We start from the raw sequence: 20,377 nt of genomic DNA, 5'->3' as shown, positions 1-20,377 counted from the left end.
AGATTTTTTTTTCCAAACGATCCACCGGGGATCGAATTTCCATTATCAGGGAAGATAACGAAAATACATCGATGTTTATGAAAAAGAAAACAAAGCGAAAGGATCGCCGCCTAATGCTAGCGTTCAGGGGTAATTATTACAGAACCAAAGCAAGTTTTACTCTAAAAAAGGACATGAACCCCTGCCTACAGCCAAAGAGAGTTTTTAGGAACCGCAACCGCAAGAGCAAGACTAACAAATATCAAGAGGACAACTCAAAGAGATCAGCAGACATCAGGAAGCAGCGCCATCATTTGCATCTTCAGGTTTTTTGTTCTCCAGCCGTAGAAGACCGCCATGTCCATCGTCTCCAGAAGATCTTGTTCCAGCCGCCGCAGCCAGGCGCATGAGCCCATCAGCACCAGCGCGAAGTTCTGAGGCATCTTGTTCTTCATGTAAACCTGACCAGTAATTTATAAACACAACAGCAGCGTAGCTGATTAAGTCAAAGGGAGAGCTAATTATCTTGTTTTCAAAACAAGCTTTATTTCTAGTCTTCCAGATGGCCCAGCAGATAGCTGCTAAGCCAGCTATTTGAGTGTTACGGCTGACAGGAATAAATTGGGGAAATCACCAAAAAAAACTGTGAAAAGCTCCCAGAACGGGTGGGAGAGTTGACAGTAGCAACTGCACTTCAAACAAATTTGGCTGCAGAACAGCCAAAGAAGAGATGAACAATAAGAATTTGGATCAATACAGAACAATAAGAACAGTAATTCTTTATAAGTAGTAGAGATAGAGAAGTAGAGATAGAGATGGACAATTACAGGGTACAATCCTATGGTTACACGGAGACCTACTGTAATACAAATACATCTCAACAATAAGAATTTGCCAACAATTCCTGATTCAACCATTTATCCTTTCAGAGCAGCCAGAACCAATGTTACATGAAATAATTCCTCTGTATTGATCCAACAGGGAGCAAATATATTTACCCCCACAATGAGTCAGCCTTTGGTGAAGCACGACGAACCTTTTCATTGTATTGGGTGCGCCAGATTAGATTGACCCAAGGAATGTATGCTTTATTCATAAAGTTTTATCCATATATTTCAGAAGTAGGGCATCATTTTGGATTTCAAGGTTTAGAATACCCAAACCTCTTTTGTCCTTGGGCATACGTACTTTTTTCCAGGCTACCAAAGACTGAGCATGTTTTTCCCAATCTTCCTTCTTTGCCCATAGGCAATGTCTCCTACCTCTGTCAATACATTTGTCCTGGGACTCTTTTTTTTAGTTTCAACTGGGACAAATCTTCATGATTTTTTTTTATCGATTCTAGATTCAGTGCTAGTGTTAACGTTTTTTCAAATATGAAATTAAAACTTCTCTGACCTCTCTGCTTCAAAAATATGCACATCGCCTTTATTTATAGTTTATTCAACAAAAGTCCAACAAGAGCATACATCAAAATATCCTAAAGCCACCACTCAACACCTACTAATCTGGTAATAAGTGAAGATCATGCCACAAGGCCCTTATGCCCTAAAAACACAAACAATGCATCATCACCTAGGCACCGAGTGCATCACCGAGTCACCCTATGGTAAACTGGGAGCACACATCCGGGCTAGCAGCACCTTCTGAAGTCGTCATTGATATCTAACCACATAGCCATCTTCAAGACAGAGATATACATAGTTCTTGCCATGCTTGTCGTTAGCACTGTCGCGCGTCTGCTACCAAGACCCTTTCCACTCTACTGCGCCACCATACTGCCAGACCGCGCCACAACCACGCCGTCGAGACTCGTTATCTTTAACACGAAAGAAACCACACCACTCTACCTTGGAACCCGTCCATCCAGCACCTGCTCCAAATACGATGCCCACACGGGGAAGAACGGTGCTGCACACCCTCATCATCTGATACAGAAGGGCGGGATCTAAGGTTTACCCTAGAGCAGCACGAGCAGGAAGACATGGTTGCGATGACAATACCTTCAACAAGGTAACAACATATAGACACCATCATCGTACGCCATGATCGGGGTCGGAGCTCGGTTTTCACCAGCAGCCGCACTTCCCAACTCGGAGCCATCTAGATCTGTGCAGTGACACACACAGCCGCGGGAGCGCCGATGAGGCTCCAGTGTCCCTCACCGGCCCCTCCACACTCCTTCAAACAAACATGGACCACGTCGACAACGAATCTAAGCGGGAGTCACGTCCGTGGACACCACGTCCATTCATCGCCGGACGGTAGACGCTGCTGGCCATGCATGGGGAGGGCTGCCACTACCACATGGCCGAGTGCTCTGCCTCGACTGCTTCGCACAACACCTCCGCGGGAACTGCCCCAGCCACCCCCTAGAGCCGAAGTAGCAAGCCTCCAGCCCCAGCATCTTTAGGTGTCGCTACCATGACGCCTCGCCACCCCACTCTTTCGAAGCTACCTCCGTCGCCCGCCGGCCGACAATCTTTCTAAACCCCCTTCCTCCAGCGCCGGCGAGACACTAAACCCCTAACCGTATGTTGGGTCATCGGCGAGACCACACCCGCACATGCACTCCTGACCCTAAAATTTCATTCTTGTTTCTAGTGGCAACGCTGCGGCCAGCCATGTCGTCCGTGTCTCCGGCAAGGTCCTGGCCTCACCTCCGGACAGGAGCCACGGCCAGCCACATCGTCTCTATCATTGGCGAGGGATGCACATCGCTTCCTCCTCTTCTTCACTGGCGAACGCCACTGACGAGCCTAGCCCAAGCACCTCACGCTCGCCTAGGAGGGTGCACAGCACCAGCCACCAGCCTTCGATGCCGCAGAGCAGACAGTGTATAGGTTCTGCCAATGACCGCCGCTCGAACTAAAAGCGACTGCCACGCGAAGTATCCTCGAGATAGATCGCGGTGTTCATGCCTTGGCACGCCAGCCAGCGAATTCTTTGCTCTGTTTCTTAAGCAATCGATTTCATACTATTCGACATCACACAAGTCGCATTCCGACAATCCCATACGGTAGCTCCAACTGGAGGATTACGCAAACGCTTTCGACATACATGGGCAGCACCAAAATCCGTTACTCTCAGATCTTTCATCTCTTTCCTCTCGGTAGATATTTCATGCGTTGACAAAGACATGGCAAAACCTATAGCACTCTCCCATTATTCCACACAATCAAAGATCTGCAGAGTTGAAATAAAAGATCATCTAATTCTCCCATTGTTCGACACAATCACAGATCTGCAGGGTTGAAATAAAAGATCATCTAATTAGTTCGCCATCTCACCAGGTCTGCAGGCTGTGAGAAGTAACATAACAGAACAAATGGTAATTTTGTACGATCTTTTCTGGTTCTCCTGGCAACTCAGTATTGTATTCTCAACTGTTTCATGAATGTAACAAATGTAGTACATGTTGATAACAAATTTATCTTGGCGCAAACTGAGCACAGGGTCCATACAGACACTCCCAAAATACACTTGCTAATCGATGATTTGCCTGCTGTGTTCCCGGTGCCATATCTCGTTCCATCAAGTGATGCAACCCAAGATACGCAAGAATGCTGTTTCGATCCGTGGACTCTCCCCAGTCCGTAGGTTTGCGATCCATCAGGCACTACGGGTACAACATCAGCTAGGTATTGGAAGGAACAACTCTGGCATGCACGCCTACTTATGTGCTAAAGAGGAGTCCATGACACTGCATGACTTGTCCATGAACTGCAAAATGAATACATGAAATGAAGGAGATTTAGCATATCTGGTGAAGAAACAAGTCGACAAAAAATACTTGTGTGCATGTTTCTTCTAAGGCAATCTACAATAAGGAGGTCAACAAAAGGATTTGTTCTTCAAAAACTACCAAGATAAGCTACCATTGAGTTGGCAGTGACACACATGAGCTTACTAACCCGTTGGATAGAACGATATCTCAAGAAATTGTAAACTTCAACCAGAATTGAGAAAACATCAGACAATGTATTATCTAAGCATTACAATAAGGGATAAGTTACTAATGTGATTCTTATGCTTCACCTAGATGCATAAACTTTAACACTAACTTCTGAAATGATTGGTTCAACGGTCAGAATCCCTACACTGATCAAAGTACAGCTATACCAGAGCCTTCCTTTTAAGATACAGCTCATGCATTTAAACTGAACACACCCATGCAGCATCTACATGACTTAAGCCCACTGAGATCTCTTAACAGCAGCAGCAGGCAAGCCCGTATTTTATAGAAAAGTTCGGAAAAACATTCCTCAGCCATCAGGCACTATTTCAGCACAAATAGGAAAATCATATGAAGAATTGAGAAACCAAAAGGGAACAACTGGAAGGTTGGAGGCATCTTCCTTTATACCATCCACAATAGACGGCACAGAGGACCATTGTACCCTCCATATGGTTCAACCAACTAAGTGTCCATTAAATGTGACCAATGTGCAAATGTTGTTGGAATACACATACACGGTGTTTATTCGGCTATCCTCTATATCTGACATAGGAGATTGTTGCACCCTCCATACTGTTGGGTCAACTAAGTGCCCCTTAAATGCGACGATGTGTATATATATGGTTGCATTCAATCAGTTTGAACTAAACAGGCCCAAGAATAATACTACCAACAACATGAAGCAAGTGCACGATACAATAAGTACCGATGTGTAATGTGCAATATGAAACAGGCTTTGATATGAGCAGCGTTTACAGCTAGTACCTAGTGCAATAAGAAGGCCAAGCAACTACATACCCTATTTATCCTTCACAAAAACATTGCTAACAAAGTTTAAACATGGCCACATTTGTCACAAGTCTTGCTACACAGACATAATCAACAAAGCCCCTTGTGTAAGATTGCTAAAGGTCATTTTGCAAATAAAGCTACATTAACAAAACACTTGGGAGTTTGGTTAAAGATACTTTGTAACTCAGAACACACAACCAAGATATAATAGCACATACTTGGAGTGCGGTTAAAAGTACTACGTATGCAATAGCACGTATTGGAAGCTCGGTTAAGGATACTTGGTAACTGGAAACACATAATCAAATGTAACAGAAAGCTTCAAGCTGAGGTTTGTACCTTCTTCATGGAATGTAACTCCCGGCCAAACGGTTCCAGAAACTTCATCTCTACTTCTATGGGCCAAACCTGCATAGAGATAACAAAATGGTAAGCCCCAAAATTATGTGCGATCTGAAACCACCAATCGTGGCTTGTATTATAATTTGATAAATAAATCGTGCTGTAAAATAGGATGCCATTCGCTGGCTACGAAACTGGTCAACACCGCCTGGGCCAATGGCAAAGCATACAGGAAACAACAGATAGACCAAAAGCTATCCAACCATGAGGTAGAACGAGCCGAATTATCCGATCCTTTAGCTGAATTGAACGGAATCATCTAATCGTGACGCAGGCTAATTTGACGAAACTGTCAATCGTGACACGGAATTGAGCATAAGTACATCCGGTATTGCGATAAGCATGTCACAAATCACCGCATAAACACCAAATAGGTAGATCAATAGCATAAACGTAACGATCGGAAGGGGTGATGGATGGATTGGTACCTTGATCCCCATGAGCCGGAGCGGCGCGTGCTGGCCGGGCACGATGCACTCGGGGCCAGCGGCCTCCGCGACCGCCTCCATGGCGAGGCCCACCCCAATCGGATCCGGATGCTGCAGACAGGGACCAAAATCAGCCTCAAAATCAGACACACCTAACCACCGGACGAGACCAAACCAACCAACCAACGAACCCGAAACTGAGCCGGCACGGCGTACCTTCATGAGCGCGAGGGCGTAATCGTCGTGGGCGACCCGGAGGACGGGCGCGTGGTGGATGCGCGGGACGGGGCGGATCCCGGCGGAGCCGGTGGCGGCGACGCGCCAGGGCGCGTCGTCGCCGGCGAGGTGCGGGCGCTTGGAGGCGGCGGCGGTGGGCGAGACGGAGGAGGCCGTGGCCGCCGTGGCGGCGGGCAGCGCGGCGGGCGAGGAGGCGGTGGTGGTGGTGAGGGACGCCATCGGCAGGAGGAAGGCTCCGGTCCGGGGAGAGGATAAGGGTGGACGGAGGTTCCGTCTGCGTGTTTGGCTCGCTCGCGTGCGCGTGGGGAAACGACGCGAGAGAGCGGGCGTCAGGGGAGTGCCCAGGGAGCCATTTATACAGCAACAGCGTGGCGTGGGGGGCGGGCGGGCGGGTGGGCCGATGACGCGTGGGCCCGCCCGGAGCCGTGTTGGGGGATCCGGAGCCGTTTCGTGGAAGGAAGAGTTTGAGTTGGCTTTTGGATGGAATGATCTGTCAATGCGTGTTGTTTAATTTTTTTCCTTGCAAGTTTATAGTAATGGTCAAAGTAGTGGTGCTACTTAGTTAGATTTGAGGAGAGGAGACCAAGGTGTGGTTCATTGTATAGGAAAAGTGCACCGGATTGCCATTGGACGTCATCACGAAAATTATGTTTATTTCGACGATTCTGATTATTCTCTTTGGTCGTATGGTACAAGATGCACCTTTGGTTGATAGAGATGTAATGTCGATTATATTTTAACTTTCTTCGTCGATGCAGCATCAGGTTGTATAAAGTACTGTTGAGTGAAGCTTTACAACTTGGATGTAACTAACAAGTCTTGAGAACCAACTTGTGGTTGGGTGGTTAGAAGGGTAGTGACACAGTTTAAATCCCATGTTTGACTCTTTGGTGTCTCATTAAAGGCGGAATATTCTTCAGCTGTAGGCGATATTTCCGTTGATAGCGAAGCGCCTGTGGTGACTTCATTAATCTCAAGACCCGTCGGATGGATGAAAGTTTCTTGGACGCGGTCTCTCGGAGTTGCTCATAAGGATAGGGTATGCGTGCGTTCTTAGGAGTGAGTGTATGTGCGTATATGTGAGCAAAAGACAAAACAAAGTCTTTCGTGTTTTGCTTCTAAACCTTGTTCATCCACTTTCAGACCCTCTCCATCTTAAAAATAACTTGCTAAACTTTTTTATATATGGAACGTATCCACAAAAAAAGATTGAGCATGTTATTTTAGGATGGAGAGAGTAATAATTAACGGTATTATTAATATGGACTTGGACTATTGTCATATCGATCCTATGACATGGGTACTATGGTAAAAGAATGCACTTCCTGTTATAAATACTTTTGTTAACATCCAAATATATTTATTGGATAAAATTTGTCATGGTTAACCTACTTTTTTTTTTTATAAAAGACATACAAATGCACGGGTCACTCGCATTGAACCTTGCAAGATGAACTTACACCTTGAAGCTACTATTCTGTGAAATAAAATTGTGTATCTTCAAACTCCATGTATGTTATGTTTCATTAACGTCCAAAACAACTATACTTTAGAATAGCATTTGGTCACGAATAAAATATGCTTTCGATTCCTATCAGTGATCTTGTAGTGCATCCTTCAACCCTTTCTCCTTTTTTTGGGTCTACGGCTGTATTTGAGTTGTTGTGTAGTCGCGGAGTCATCCTCCCAAAACCACGTCGACTCGCGGCTAAATAATGACTTATGGAGACCATGCATCTACTTTCATCGAATAATCACATTGCCGCTGGGTTAGTGGCTAATTTTTTAGTCGCGACTTGAAAACCATGTCTATGATGAAGCTCCTTCTTTTTCCAGAAAGAAAGTCTATAAGTTTTTTCAGAGTGAAACAATTTGAAGTGTTAGCAAGCTTATAGAAAACGTTGTCAACACCTGTATAATACTACAAATCCTATGAAAACATCTATCACAATGTATCCATTGGTATTTGATTTGGTAGTATAGGTGTTAATGGTGTTTTTATTATTTGACTTTTAAATAATTACACATTCTTTTAGGAATCGAGGCAGTATTCGGTTGATGAGAATCTGGCACACGAGTTCTACAACCAACTCTGGCATGCACTTCTTTAATCACAAGAATGATACGTGCCTCAATATGATCAGTTTTGTTAGAGAGTATAAACGAATTTGTGCAAGTATTACATTTTGGACAATATACATTCATTATTGGCTGACCTAGTGAATTTGGATTTAACTGAGATGTGGCGATTTTAGGATTATCGGATACTTTATCTTAACACCCTAGTATGCCTTCCACACCATCAAGCTCCCTAGAAGTTAGATCATTTGAGATGCCTGGCCATCAGGTCGAGAACATATCTAGTTCTACAAACCTTTAAATTATAGTGCCATGATACCAACAAAAAAAGAATAGTGCAGATGATCATTAAAACATCTAGATTGTTTCACAATATTGGTACGAAATCAAACTGCAATGTCATCGATTTGGCGCTGCAATTTAGTATACGTTACGAGAAATAAACAGATAAAAGAAAAAATATATATTGAAAATAATTCTGAAATAAAAGATCAAGATTCAAGAGGGCCTATTCGCATGAATTGTGCGTTTTTAATTCTCAATTTTTTGTTAGAATTTTTCATATCTAGTTCATTTTTTTTACAACTCATCTTGTTCATTCTATTGTACTCAATGTATACCTTTTTCCTTGATTCTCAATTTTTTGTTTGAAATTTTCATATCTAGTTCATTTTTTTATAACTCATCTTGTTCATTCTATTGTACTCAATGTATACCTTTTTCCTTGAAAAAACCATGAGTGGGGGCTATCGTGGTCCACCACTCCACCTGCAGTGCACCCTCGCAAACCCAAAGCCCACCACCGCAAAACTGAATCAACCGTGCATCTTCTGCTAGCATTCTAGCAAGCAGTCTCCCTCCCTCCCACCCTCACCCGACCCGCTCCTGGATCTCGCCGGAAAACCGCGGCCACGATGCCCGCCGCGGCTGCCTCCGGCGGCGGCGTGGCCGACGCCGAGGAGCTCTTCCGCACCAGGCGCATCGCCGAGATCCGCGCGGCGGAGGCCGCCACGCGCCGCGAGATCGCCGCCAAGGAGGAGGACCTCCGCCAGCTCGTCGGCCGCAGCTACCGCGACCTCCTCGACTCCGCCGACTCCATCCTGCTCATCAAGCACTCCTCCGACGCCATCTCCCGCAACCTCGCCCGCGTCGCCGACTCCCTCTCCTCCCTCTCCCCGCCGCCCCCCGAGGCGCCCACCAGCGCCGCCCCGTCCGGCGCCCGCGCGCGGCTCTACGCCGCCGCGGCCCGCGCCAAGTACCTCGTCGACACGCCCGAGCACATCTGGGGCCGCCTCGACGAGGGCATGCTCCTGGAGGCCGCGGGGCGGTACGCGCGGGCGCAGGCCGTGCACCGCCTGCTCTCCCGCGACGCCGCCGCCGCCGCGCGCTTCCCGCTCCTCGCGCACCAGGCGCAGCTCGTGGAGGCGTTCCGGCCCCAGATCGCGCAGCGCGCCCGCGAGCGCCTCGCCGACCGCCGCCTCCCCGTCGCGGCCCACGCCGACGCGCTCGCCGCCGTCGCCGCCATCGACGCGCCGTCGCTCACCCCGTCCCAGGCGCTGCTCCTGCTCCTCTCCTCGCGCCGCGCCTGGATCTCCCAGGCTCTAGCCGACCTAGCCTCGGATCCGGCCGCCTACGCCTCCGTGCTCTGCGACGTCGCCCGGATCGTCCGGGTCACCCTCGGCCACGTCGGGCAGCTGTTTGTGCACGCGCTCACCGAGCTGCCGCTGTTCTACAAGACGGTGCTCGAGTCACCGCCCCCCGCGCAGCTGTTCGGTGGCATTCCAGACCCTGACGACGAGACGCGCATGTGGAGAGAGCACTGGGATCAGCTTGAGGCTACCATGGTGCTACTTGAGCCCGATGCTGTGGCACAAACCTGTACAGGCTGGCTTAAGGAATGCTGCGATGAGATCTTCGGGGTGGTTGCGGGCGCGCAGAGGCTAGTTGACGCCATTGGAAGTGGGGAGGGGCTTGGCTCGGTACAGCGGCTTATGCGTGAGACGCTAGATGGGAGGAAAGGACTGGAATCGAGTTTGGAGCAGTGGCTCAAGAGCGTGTTTGGGTCAGAGATTGAATCCCCATGGGATCAAATCCGCGGGTTGATCTTGAAAGAAGGGAAGGATGTGTTTGAGGACTGGATGGAGGAAGCATTTGTCCGACGAATGAAGGACATTGTTCATTCAGAATTTGATAGCTTGGGTGGCACTGTTAATGTGATGGAATCGGTTGAGGCGATCGGTGCCAATGCTGATCCAAAGGATGCTGCCGATTTCCTGGTGCATATGAGAAAAGCTTCCACTGGAGGCAGCGTATGGTTCTCGGAGTCTAAGATCAAGAAAGGGGGAGTTTTGGCACACTTGAAACCGATTGCTGACGAGAATGACTTCCACAGCTGCCTAGACTCGTATTTTGGGCCGGAAGTTAGCCGCATCAAGAATGCAATTGACAGCAAATGCAAAAGTATTCTTGAGGACCTGTTAATCTTTGTTGAGTCACACAATTCTGTTCCGAGGTTGAAGGAATTGGTGCCCTACCTTCAGGAGAAATGCTACAGGACCATCTTGGGAGTACTGAACAATTTAGAAGCCGAACTGGGAAAGCTCTCTGATTCATTGGGAACCAAAAGGGGTGATGTCAGTGAGCTTGCTGCATCCATTATTGTGGAGAGGTCTCTTTTCATTGGCCGCCTCTTGTTTGCGTTAAGATATCATTCAAGTCATGTACCCCTGATACTAAGCTCCCCAAGGCAGTGGGTAAAGGATTCTGGTGGTGCAGCATTTGCCAGGTTATCATCGCCCACGCCAAGACATTCAAGAGCATCGTTTGATTCGGCGGTACCTTTTACCCCCAGGAGGCACACATTTGACAGCCCTAGGAGTCCTGGAAATCAGTTTTCTGACAGCCCAAGAAGGCAACCTCTTGCTGCAGCTGCTTCCTTGTTTGGTGCTGATGATAGCTCCAATCCCAAACTTGATGAACTCAACAGGACCTTAAAGGCACTATGCATTACAGCTCACACTTTGTGGATCACATGGGTGGCCGCTGAATTGTCGGGCCTTCTTTCATATGCTCTTAATGCAGATGATTCATTAGCGTCATCAGCCCCTTTAAGGGTACGCCCTGAGCGCCACTCGTTTTTCATTTTTGTTCTGGATCATTCTTAGTACATATCACACTGACGTATCTAGCTATGTGTCTCATGCTATTCATACTATTACTAGGGCAGACTTTAGCTATGTTTCCTATGAAGATATATATGTAGAATTACATCAGTGACTCATATAACTTGTAAATTGTCATAATTATGCATCCTGTTGGACATGACTGAACAGAAAGGAGACATTTTCTCTGTAATTAAGTGCCACTATAGTATTATTTCAGAAATTCTGGAACAATGTAGATGGTTGTACTTTAAGAAGTTTGGTTTTGCGTGAGGCAGAACCACAACCTGGGAATAATATCTCCTAGGATGGTTAATGGAGTTGTACCCTAAAGGCGCACCTTTTCGAGACACTAAATAATTATTTTTCCTGTAGTTGTACTTCTGAAATGGATTTGTCTATATACAGTCGTTAAGTTCTATTTAAAGATTTCAGCATCACTCCATTGTTCTATCGAGCTATTTCAATGTAAAAAAATAAACATCTTATCTTTTGTTACATATTGCATAGATATGTATGCTGGTTGTTTTGATTGTTGGTATGGTTGCCTTGTCAGGGATGGGAAGTAACAGTCATCAAACAAGAGGAACCGACTGATGGACCCGTGGAGATGCAAATCGCTCTTCCATCCATGCCTTCACTGTACATTATATCTTTTCTTTACCAATCATGTCTGGAGATACATAAAATTGGAGGGCACATCCTGGACAGAATTGTATTGCATAAGTTTGCGTGGGAGTTACTACAGAAGGTATGTTCTATGATTGCAATTTATCAAGATGCATAACACTATTTTATTGTTCTGATACTTGATTACTTGTAGGGAAGAACCCAGGAGTTCTTCGACTTGTTTTGTAACTAAGCTGCTTTACCACGCGTCTCCATAAAAAACAAATAACTTGATGCATTTGTTTGCTTGTTAGCACTGATTATTGAGTTTTGTAATTACTTTTCCTAGTTGTGTTCTTTGCTGAGAAAGCATGGCATACTCAACTCCTATAAACAAGTAAGTTGGTGGTGATGGTGTGTCTGCCAGGTCTTAGAGTGAATACCTGCCACTCATCAGACAGAAGCATCCTATCTGGACCAAGCCCCTGATACATGCATGCCATAGAAAGTCATTTAAACATGCATGCCATAGAAAGTCATCTAAATATTCTTCTAGGCTAGCGCCCACTTTTCTCGGTCCCTTAGCTGGCCGACACTCTTCCCCCATCGGTCTGCATCATCTCTCCAGCTTAATCCATGAACAGCCCCCCTGTGTCATTTATCGCATTTCCCAGGTTCCGGCACCTCAATTCCTCAGGGCAACCGTCACCGCCAAACTGGCCTCCTCCATAGCTGGTCTTTGTCTCCTCTTCTCTCCCCGTCGCCTCATTACCGGTGTCGAGTTCCATCAGAACAGGGATGCAGCTTCCTAGCAGTGCTGCCCTTTGCACCACCTCCCCATCTTCCTCCAGCACATCCAATTGCCTTGCTCTCGAGCCCTTCTCGGCTTCTCCGTTGCCACTAAGAACAACTAGTTGAAATCAAGGTGTGGCCTTACCCACAAAGGATCATGGTGATTTGGTTAGATAGGGGAGCTTTACCCACGAATTGTTTAACAGCTAAGTGTAGAAGAACAGAACCGCCAGAACCGCTTTAAATGATCATAGTGTTTTTGTTAGGCAACAAGCGTGTGGCTTCTATTCTCTATCAGCTTTCAGCGTTAGCACATAAACATACAAGAAAATGCCTGGTATTTTATTGTCTTCACTGACTGGTTTACCTAAACATACAAGATCAAGTTTCTCCCAGTGAGAGAGGAGAGGCACATAATTAAGCACCTCAGTTTTGAACCAAGTCCAGTGCAGTATCAGTTCTTATTCAGTTTCAGGCAAAGCTGAATGCAACTGTTTATATGGTATCAGACCAACAGGTTTTCAGATCCAAACAGCAGACATATGTAAATAACCTGTAATACTACCAATGATTATCAACTTTGTGTGTAAATCTGAGAATAGTTTTAGCATAACCGGGTTGGATGGTTTAGTTTCCCATTCTGGGTTTGTTTAGTTCGGTTGGAAATGGCCATGTCTGTCCTACAGTTTGGGTTAGCTTGGTTTCCTGATGTAAACAGTTGGGTCTGATTAGTTATGGGTCTGAATAGTTACGGGTGGAACTGACCAAAACTTCAGGTTAAGACCCAGTTTTTCAGATGGGCCTGAGCAGTTTTCTTTTAAGTTCAGCGCCTAGACACAAAAGCAGCAATTTGATTGTTCGTGCTAGACTTGCGAGCCTCCTGTGCGTCGCATGCATCAGTTGTGCTGCCATAAATATCGACTAGCTCATTGGAGAAGCGAGCTAGCTTTGTGCTGCTTGTTGTAGGCCACTAGAACGTAACAGGCTAGCTATCTAGCAGAGTTAGCTTTGATACTACGTGCAAAGGTGGAGCATGCAAGAGTGGAGCGAGACCTGCGACAGTTTCAACCGAAAACTAGGAACCGGGTTTAACCCATAGATTGGCAAGTGGTTTGATTTTGGCTTTGGTTTGGGTGGATGATGTGTATAGTTTGGTTTAGCTTTAGTTTTGCGGGGCGGTAGGGGTGTGGTTCAGTTGTGGTTCCAAACTGCCCATGCTTGGGTACAGTTCAGGGGTGTGATTCATACACAAAAATTACTCTGTGCCATTGCCAGACTTATTTGTGTGTATGAATTTTTCAGCAGCATTCATGTTACAGAGTAATTTGAGTCTGACCTATCTTTGATAGACACTCTTCAGTCTTGTTGAAAGTCTATATGTCTATGTTTACATGAAAAGAATGTCTGCATTCTGTAGATATATCCTAGTCGAAAAGATGATTGTGGTAACAGAGAGTTAGGGCAGTGTAACAGATTTAATTTTAACTGTCTCGGCCACTTGATATAGGCCTAGCAGCAAGCAATTGATTATCATGCCTTGTTTCTTACTCCATAGAGGTTACGGATTTGTCAGTCCACTTTCATGTAGCCACTACATGTCGATAGCCATGTTTTGGCTACTATGAACACATGCCAAAAAATTCAACATGTACATACTCGTGTCTTTTGCTTGCGCAAATTTTCCCCAAGAATGGAAGATAAAATCTATAAAAGGTAAATGTTATCACTGAACTTTTTTGTTACACAGCAGAGAAAACTATTCTTCTTTCCTCCCAAAAATATACATGTGCATAAATGGCATAGTTTTTCTTTTATTATTTTGAAATTTGTGAATTCAATTTTCTTTTCTACAAGTCAATCATATGACACAATAATACATCGTCGCTATATGCATTTAAGACATAAATTTGTTTGTCATCAGTTAACATACCATGATAGAACATTTCTGACTCTGTTGCAGTGCACCGGCACTTGAGCATATTTTGCCTGCAATACATCATCTGCTGATTGGTTTTCCAAGTAATTGTTTTAAGTGTCACCATTAACATTTTTGTTTTAAGCGTTAACTATTATATTCCATTTCTAGCTGTATCAGTGAAGTTTGGATATGAAAGTGCAGACTTCCATTGTAGTCAGTGAACTAACATGTACTTAAACTCATGTAGGTTATCAATATCTATGAAAACCTTTTGGCATCTATCGAGTTAGGTAACTCACAGGTTTCAGATAAAGGTGTTCTGCAAATACTGCTAGATCTGCGTTTCATTGGTGATATCCTATCAGGAGGCAAAAAATCTCCCACCAACTCTTCTGAAACACAAGTGAAACAGGACTCTTTACCAAGCACCATGGCTAAGAGTTCCTACAGGAGAAAACAATCACAATTCCAGGCAGACTCAGCTACCATAGAACCGATAAACAAGTTGATAAATAAATTCTCACAAAGACTGGATCCAATAGACTGGGCAACGTAAGTATTTTCTCTGTTATAAATATGAACGTTTGACTAAATTAGGTTGCTCAGTAATCTTCCCTAACCATGTCTCGATTGAAACAGGTATGAACATTACTTGTGGGAGAATGAGAAGCAGTCTTACAAACGCTGCGTTGTTCTTTTCGGTTTCTTGGTTCAACTGAATCACATGTATACTGGCGCCGTACAAAAGTTACCAACAAAAGCAAACACCGATTCAAATATTATGAGGTGCTCTCAGGTTCCAAGATTCAAATATTTGCCAATCAGGTAAATAATTGTTCGGTCTTAACTGTAAGCCATTTATTAAAAGCATGCTCCAGTTATAAAATATGGGCAGCTCCAGTTGAAAATTCTAGTAGGACTGTTTCTACAGTTTCTGTTGAACGGTTTTTGAACACCCTACACATACTCACCTGACAATGTTGCAATACATACATCATAAGTTCTGCATGAAATTAAGTAGATACCTTGAAGTCGTATGAGAATGTTGCAAGCCATCATTTCTAATAAAATTAGTTACAGTTGTCGTCTGTCTCATTACACAAAGTAAGCTATAGAATTGACAAAGCACTCATGGTGAATTGTCAAAGACATATTTTCAGTGTCTCCTTTCTGCGTAATTAGGACTGCTTGATGGTTGGTGTTGCTATATGTCTCCCCTTGTTGCTTTGGGCCCTGTGGTCGGAGTTCCTTTTTTCCCCTTTGCGAGGATTCGTTGTGATGAGCAAACATGCTAGTTTCTAGGTTATAGCTGCTTCACTGATCACCTTTTCCGGTTGTAGTGCCCCAGCTCTATCATCAAGAACACCCAAGTCATCACTACAGTCACCATCTGAGGATTCAGCATCTAGAAGCCCCTGGAAATCATATTCGAATGGCGAAAGATCTACCGCCTCAGAATATGATAATAATGCAAGTCTTGGAAGTGCTGCTCCATTGCTCAAGTCTTTTGTTACCCAGGTAAGTAACCAGCCATGTTTATTACTCTTTTTATCTTGTCCTTGCATTTAAATTTTGAAGTGAAACTATCCAATGGCGACAATGCATGGCGTAGCTACTCGTAAATGTTGTCTCATATGTCAATACCCATTCTGCTTGGCGGAAGATCTTTTGGCATCGTCATGTAGGAAGTTACTGAAACTTAGTACAGTTCAACACATCACGAGAATTATGCACATCTATGGATTTATGTCTTGACTGTAAACTAGTGCATAACATTTTTATCAAGTCAACATAATCTTTTATTTATGGTTGAATATCATTAAGGCCAGTTGGGTAGGCGGATTTGAAAAGATGCTGTATATAGTTCTTTATCGTAGTCAAAGCATATTGGCTAGGTTTGAGATATGACATCTATTTCTAAATTCTAATTGAATAGCAATGTTCAGCTAAAACATATCCTTGCTTCGTCGTTTATCAGGTTGGGAGCAAATTTGGGGAGAACACATCGAGATGGGGGTCCATGCTCTCTGATGGGCAGGTTGGGAAGCTCAGCGACATTCTTCCTGGGCCAGCAGCTGGGTTCTTCTCATCTTTCACATCCGGTGTTCGCTATGATTCATAGTCTGTGAAGGCGTCAACCTAAGCTTTCAGTCGGTACCTCAAATGGAAACGCGTGTCAGCATGGCTGCGGCAGCTCTTGTGATGAATGAGATCTGGTGCTGGAAATCTGTTGCTTACACAATGACAACACGTAGCTGGCCCAGTGGTGCTCATCACATCGTACCAAGCCTCTTACGTTTTATTATGATCCGGCGGGCACATGAGGAGAGCTCCAGCAGATCTGATGGCGCTCAAGATTGGCTTGCTTAACCTGCAGATATGGAACAAGTGGTGATACGAGGAATCAAATCCTTTTTTATACGTGCTTCGTGCGTGCATTTTGACAAGGTATATAAGAGAAAAGCAGTTGCAGCTTCCTACTGAAATTAGCTGACCATATTTGGAGGGACTCGTCAATCATTGGCCTCATGAAAAGAATTTTGGAGTCCATTTTTTTTTCTTTCTCGTCTCTGGTGATTTGGGAGCATATGTTATGTTGGAACAGCGAGCGGTTGTGGTTTCCCAAGCGTGGTAAATTTCCATGTGTAGTTGTTGTGTACACTGCAAATATAGCAATAAAGCATGTATTATTCTCCTTGAAACTACTACCGAGTGTCACCATTCTTTTATCTGTACAATTTATCTATGTGCACGTTTTTCAGTGAATATTTCAGAAACGAACTCATGAGCCAGGACCACGCATGAAGCACGGGATAGGACTAGAAGCTGAAACCTTTTGGCATCACGCCATCACGGCGTTGAGCGCTGGTGGATGAGACGTTGCTTGCAGCACGATGGCTGCCTGTGTCCTGGGCCGTTGTCTGTGACGACGGATCGCACGCAAAAGCTCCGCACCGGAAAAGTTGTCGCCCTTTCCTTGCCTCGACGTATGTGGCGATCCGAGGTCCATGGCGAGCACGGATTGCGAACCGCCAACAGCTCCTCCAACTTGTCGAAAATGAGTGCCGCGTACGTGTGATAATTACTAGTACTACTACTTACTTAGGTACTGGATAATAAATGGACGAATAGATCGCTGAATGCATCTTGCTGGCTCTCTCAAACCTCGGTTCGGCAAAAGGCTCGATCGATGAGAACATCCTATAATAGTCTCTACAGGAGCTCATCCTAATCTCCCTCAAGCCTGGATGAAATATTTTGACAAGACTCGGCCACCCGTTATTTTACTCAGGCTGATTCGACGTCACACCCACCGTGTCTCTTCTTAATTATGCATTTCGTCCAGCAAGGTAGGCTTTCTGGCTGTTCATATCTTCCTTGCCGACTCCGAGTTGCGACGGAGAGCTACATGCCTGACCTTCTAGACGAGCATTATATTACTAGAAAAAAAAAAGGAGAGTACACATTCGTACCAACCATGGACCATGGTGCAGTGCTGCAACGATTTTTGGCATAGCAAGGAAAAGCTAGCCGCACTCGTGCAGATCTGGGAGGGAGGCGATCTCGGCTCCGAAGTCCAGACACGGCTGTGGTGGGGGTCCGAGCTAATTAGCCGTGTGCAGACAATGATTTCAAATCTTTTTTTGCAAAATGTCAAAATCATGGATCTAGGTTGAGCCGTATCATTTAAACTAGTTCGCTCTTGCAGGTTATCTAAAGATGTACCGGTACTCTAAAGTGGCGAACCGCGACCTGTTTATGGAGGTCTGTACACGGTTGGAGGTTACGGCGCGGGATATTTTTTTCCAATATGGGTGGCAGCATAATCTACGGATCGGGCCGCCAACGGTCACATAGACGTTTGCACAGTTACTCATTATTGATATGTACAACATCTTTTTTATCTTCATAGAACTTGTGTTTTGTCAGACTTGGACGGCTGTGTGCATCTTGTTATGCAGAGGCCGGGTGTAATTGTTTCGAGTAATAAAAGCGCCCATTATCAAAAAACAAAAACTAGTTCGCTCTTTTTTTGAGAAATTACAATCACGTACGCACCCCATTTGGTATGAAATACTTTTAGGTTTTCAAAAAATGTAAAATAAATTTTGCATGGGCACAACATATAACATAATCCATATGCTCATAATCTATTTCTCACGTTCAAAAAAATTGGAAGTGCCACATCCAATAATAAGGGACAACTAGCTGATGAATATTCGCTCATCATTTTGGTTCATTGCAGTGGAAAGGTTGTGGGATCGCTGTACTAGCGACTGGATCTAGCGGCCTCAGCTGAAGCAGCCGTTTTCACACTTTGCCTCGGCTGCCCAATTCAGCATCCTGTGAACGTTCTCGTCTGCCGCATCCACTTTTTTAAACATAAGGCTCGAAAGCCCTGCTTTGAATTAACAAAGCCATCAACCGGCCAGGAGTTACAACATTACACCACACCACGCACACCACGGCAAGAAAGATACAAGGGTACACACAGAACGAATTACAACACTGCACTAAGAGCGAGACAAGCTTGCATAAGTGCATACCGCCGCTATTCGGCACCAAGGACACCAGCCGGAGGCACGGCGAGGCACTGCCCGAAGCAGAGTTGTAGTCTTGAATCCGAGGAGAACAACCAGGACTACAGCACCCGAGGCACCAACCTGTTCTCATGCCGAAGAGGGCCCCTGCCCTCTCGCCTGGCTCGAAGGCGTCGAACCATCGGACATGAGAGAAGCTCACCCGAGAGGCTGCAGAGGTGTTGGGCACCGGACCCGGCGCCGCCCTGGAGAAAGACTACCTTGACGAAGATCACACCAAACCGGCCACACTGCCGAGCACTTGGACACCCCCGCCGACGAGAAATCCGCCGGGAGCACCTGCAGAGGATGGGGCAGACTGCCGTCGACACACGCATACGGGCCAAAGATCACCGCAGCTGCTCATGAACCAGCATTGCCCAAAAGCTTCAACCTTCAGCTCCGCCACCCTACCCAAACCTCCCCAGGCGGCGCCTCCAAGAAGGTCACGGCGCAGCCGCGCGTCGCCGCCGCCCAATCAGCAAGATTTTGGACTTTCGTCCGGGAGGTGGGGAAAAGGTGAGCAGGAGTCAAGGGCATCCGCTACTACCTCCGGGGCCGACGTGAACCGTAGATCCACGCCGCAGACGCCGCCCGCCGCTGCCTCACAACCCGAGGAGTCGAGGACGCCGGACCGAGGCACCCACCACGATGCCCGCCGCAGGACATCGGGGGGATGAATCAGCGCCCTCGCCGCTCGTCGACCAGACGCATCGGAGCTGCCCACCCGAGGCAGCCCAGATGAGGCCCAGACCTAGGCCCGCAGGCCCAGATCTGGGCCCGCCCGCCGCCACCCCTGGCCACGGGCACGCCGCCGCGAGGCCGCGCCGGCCCGGCCAGGCCACGCCGCCACCCCGCCGTCGTTGCGCCTTCACCACGCCGTGGTCGAGCCACCGCGCCGCCGCGCCGGACTCGAGCACGGCGCCCCGCCGACCGCGCCGGCCCGCGCCACCACAGCCACGCGGGGAGAGAGAAGCCCCGCCGCCGCCGGCGCCCCGGGGCTTTGCCCGGCGACGCCCTCTGGCGGCGGCGAGGGAGGGACAGGGGGAGGAGGGGCTGTAGGTTGGGGGGAGGCGAGGGTTTCGCCCTGCGCTCGCGGGAGCGACAGGACGAAATAGGACGATAGAATCTCTCGCCGCATCCACTGCCTAGAGCCCTAGACATTGCAGGGCATTGCAGTCGAATTAGCCTTTGATATTATATGTTCTCGATCTAAAGGGAAGGGCAACTGGGCAAGGCAGACACTCTTTCTGAAGAACATGAGTTGGTGGTACGTTGCAACTTGCAGTAGAGTGTTCCACATATAGCAGATCAGAGTATTATAGTTATGGAGATCTTCTTCCTTTCTTGCCAAGGGATAGCTATAGTCTATAGAGATAACTATGTGAACGAAGGAACACCATGTAGAAGTCTTGAAGGAAACCATATGCAAGCAAAGGGAG

The 20,377-nt window shown here is 46.5% G+C and overlaps 2 protein-coding genes across 2 annotated transcripts; one reads left to right on the top strand and one right to left on the bottom strand.

Annotated features, from left to right (window-relative positions):
• Window positions 1-3,334: 3,334 nt before the first annotated feature.
• Window positions 3,335-6,108, bottom strand: LOC124659829. The gene is made up of 4 exons (XM_047197634.1): window positions 5,776-6,108; window positions 5,560-5,670; window positions 5,069-5,137; window positions 3,335-3,702 (listed from the first exon to the last, which is right to left on the bottom strand). Exons 1-4 carry the CDS (start codon window positions 6,013-6,015, stop codon window positions 3,652-3,654), a joined length of 471 nt encoding a protein of 156 aa, XP_047053590.1. The 5' UTR covers window positions 6,016-6,108; the 3' UTR covers window positions 3,335-3,651.
• A 2,676-nt stretch (window positions 6,109-8,784) lies between these two features.
• On the top strand, window positions 8,785-17,060 carry LOC124659214 (conserved oligomeric Golgi complex subunit 1). The gene is made up of 6 exons (XM_047197144.1): window positions 8,785-10,988; window positions 11,593-11,787; window positions 14,603-14,907; window positions 14,995-15,180; window positions 15,696-15,873; window positions 16,334-17,060. The coding sequence occupies exons 1-6, from the start codon at window positions 8,790-8,792 to the stop codon at window positions 16,475-16,477; spliced, it is 3,207 nt and encodes a 1,068-aa protein (XP_047053100.1). The 5' UTR covers window positions 8,785-8,789; the 3' UTR covers window positions 16,478-17,060.
• The last annotated feature ends 3,317 nt before the right edge of the window (window positions 17,061-20,377 follow it).

This window comes from Lolium rigidum, chromosome 6, assembly GCF_022539505.1.
Source record: "Lolium rigidum isolate FL_2022 chromosome 6, APGP_CSIRO_Lrig_0.1, whole genome shotgun sequence".
Taxonomy (NCBI): Eukaryota; Viridiplantae; Streptophyta; class Magnoliopsida; order Poales; family Poaceae; genus Lolium; species Lolium rigidum.
Note: the sequence above shows the minus strand (reverse complement) of the source record. Positions and strands in the feature narration are given on the sequence as shown.